At 44.4% G+C, this 2,475-nt stretch overlaps 1 protein-coding gene across 1 annotated transcript; it reads right to left on the reverse strand.

The window, feature by feature from the left end:
• Nucleotides 1–1,292: 1,292 nt before the first annotated feature.
• Nucleotides 1,293–2,264, reverse strand: LOC103194115 (olfactory receptor 3A1). The gene has a single exon (XM_007937470.2). It carries the CDS (start codon nt 2,262–2,264, stop codon nt 1,293–1,295), a length of 972 nt encoding a protein of 323 aa, XP_007935661.2.
• Between the last annotated feature and the right edge of the window lie 211 nt (nt 2,265–2,475).

Below are 2,475 nucleotides of genomic sequence, written 5' to 3' on the forward strand. Positions count from 1 at the left end.
TTTTTTTTTTTAAATATGAACTACAAATATGAATCATGCTTTCCAGAGCCACTAGTGAACATATGACCACAGAGCTCTCTGCCCCATGCCATGGGATATTTGTGCAATAAAGAGAAGAGCTGCTTTTTTTTTTTTTTTTATGTTTATAGATGCCTGGTGGGGGACTAAAATAATCTTGAGCTCCAGGACTCTGTGTTATAAACAGACTAACTGTACTTGATGTTGAAGGAATTATATGATCCTGACAGGGAAAGTTTGCTGGGGTATTTTGGGGACCCAGGCTATAATCACCTACAGACTCTGTCCCTCTGGAACATGAACTAGTGAGCGTTCAGGACTTCTTATGCATCACCTCTATCCACAAAAGGATGGAAACAGTGACTGAAGTTGTAATTTGTCAAGGAGTTAGGCCTGGCAGAACCTACATGCCCATGGTCTTTGGGCAGGTTTCCTTGTGAAACAATAACTATTATTCTCTACGAAAGTCCTCATGCTCAGGAAGATAAAAGCAGTTCTGAACCATTTGTCCTAGTTCTGACCCCAGAGAATCACTTCTATTTCAGTCAGGATTCTCTAGAGAAATATATAAATTTCCACTGCCATCCAGTCAATTCTGACTCATAGCAACCCTGTAGAACAGAGGAGAACAGCCCCACAGGGTTTCCGAGGCTGTAAATCTTTATGGAAACAGACTCCCCCAACTTTCTCCCACAGAGCAGCTGGTGGGCTCAAACTACCAACCTTTTGGTTAGCAGCTGAATGCCTTAGCCACCGAGCCACCAGAGCTCCATATATGTATATATTTGTATAATACTAGCATGTATTAGAAAGAGAAACAAATTAATTTATTTCTGAGGAATTGGCTCCCATGGTTGTATGACTGGCAAGTCCAAAATTACAGGTCAGATGACAGGCTGGAAATTCTGTCAGTCTTGTGTTCCAAAATCCATAGGTTAGGTGACAGGCTAGAGATTTGTGCCCCAACATTGGTTGGTCAGGTGGTAAGAGAGTAAGAGGAATTCTGGCAAGATGTCTATTTATAGTCTGAAAATAGAATACTTCCTTGGGACTCCTCCGTCTGTGCTCTCAACTCATTGGATGAGGCCCACTCATATTAGGGAGGGAGATCTGCTTTACTTAAGGCCAACTAATATGATCACATGTAAATACTTCATAACGACAGTTAGACTAGTGTCTGACCAAACAACGGCGTAATAGATAGTTAACAGATTAACTATCACCCCTCCCTTAGACGAAAAAGAGACATGGAGGGAAGGATAGACAAAGCCTCCTCAGGCCAGTGACTGCCTTCCCATGAGCACTCGCCAGAGGGCACCCTGCACATCAGGATTCCGAAGACTGTAGATAAGGGGATTCAGCATGGGGTTGATGACAGTGTTAAAAATTCCAATAGCTTTATCCTTATCTGAAAGCTTGACTGAACCTAGCCGCATGTAATTAAAGATACCTGAACCATAGAACATGGTGACCACAGTGAGGTGGGAGCCACATGTGGAGAAGGTCTTTTTCCTGCCCTCCACTGAACGGATTCGTAGAACTGCAGCTGCCACATGGGCATAGGAGGTGACAATGAGAGCCATAGGGGTACCTGCCATTATGAAACCCACAGCAAAGAGCAGCAGCTCATTGAGTTGGGTGCTGGAGCAGGAGAGCTGGAAGAGCTGTGGGAGGTCACAGTAGAAGTGATTGATCACATTGGGGCCACAGAAGTTGAGTGTGGACATGGCCACAATGTGGGACAGTGCATTGCTAAAGGCGCAGGCCCAGGATGCGGCCACTAATGTCCTCTGGACCATTTGGCTCATGCGAGTGCTGTAGGTGAGAGGCCGGCAAATGGCCAGGAAGCGGTCATAAGCCATGGCTGTTAACAGGAAGCAGTCCACTCCAACCAGGAGATGGAAGAAGAAGATCTGTGTAAGGCAGGCTTCATAAGGAACTGTATGCTTGTGGGACAAGAGACCACTCAACATTGAAGGAATAGTGACAGTGATACACCCAACATCCAGCACTGAGAGGTTCCCCAAGAAGAAGTACATGGGAGTGTGGAGCTTGGGCTCTACCAAGATGGCTGCCAGGATGGCGAGGTTGCCCCCAACTGTGACCATGTAGGCAAATAGGAAGAGTACAAAGATAAGTAGTTGCAGTCCTGGCATTTCCACCACGCCCAGTAAGATGAACTCAGTAACAACTGTTCCATTGGCTCCAGACTTTGGTTGCATGAGTCCCTGCAAGAAAAGATCCATGAAGGTAAAGAATAAGTCCTCCAAATAATTAATTTACTCAACAAAAAGAGAAAGACTTCCTCCTATCTGTCAAACCTTCTGCTAAGTTTCCAGTTGTTAAGGATTGAATGTGTCCCCCAAAAAGATATGTTGAAGTCCTAACCCTTGTACCTGTTAATTTGACTCTTGTTTTGAAATAGAGTTTTTCTTTTGTTATGCTAATAATGTCATA

This window comes from Orycteropus afer, unplaced genomic scaffold (genome assembly GCF_000298275.1).
Source record: "Orycteropus afer afer isolate SDZICR_OR568_19922 unplaced genomic scaffold, OryAfe1.0 scaffold00042, whole genome shotgun sequence".
NCBI lineage: Eukaryota > Metazoa > Chordata > Mammalia > Tubulidentata > Orycteropodidae > Orycteropus > Orycteropus afer.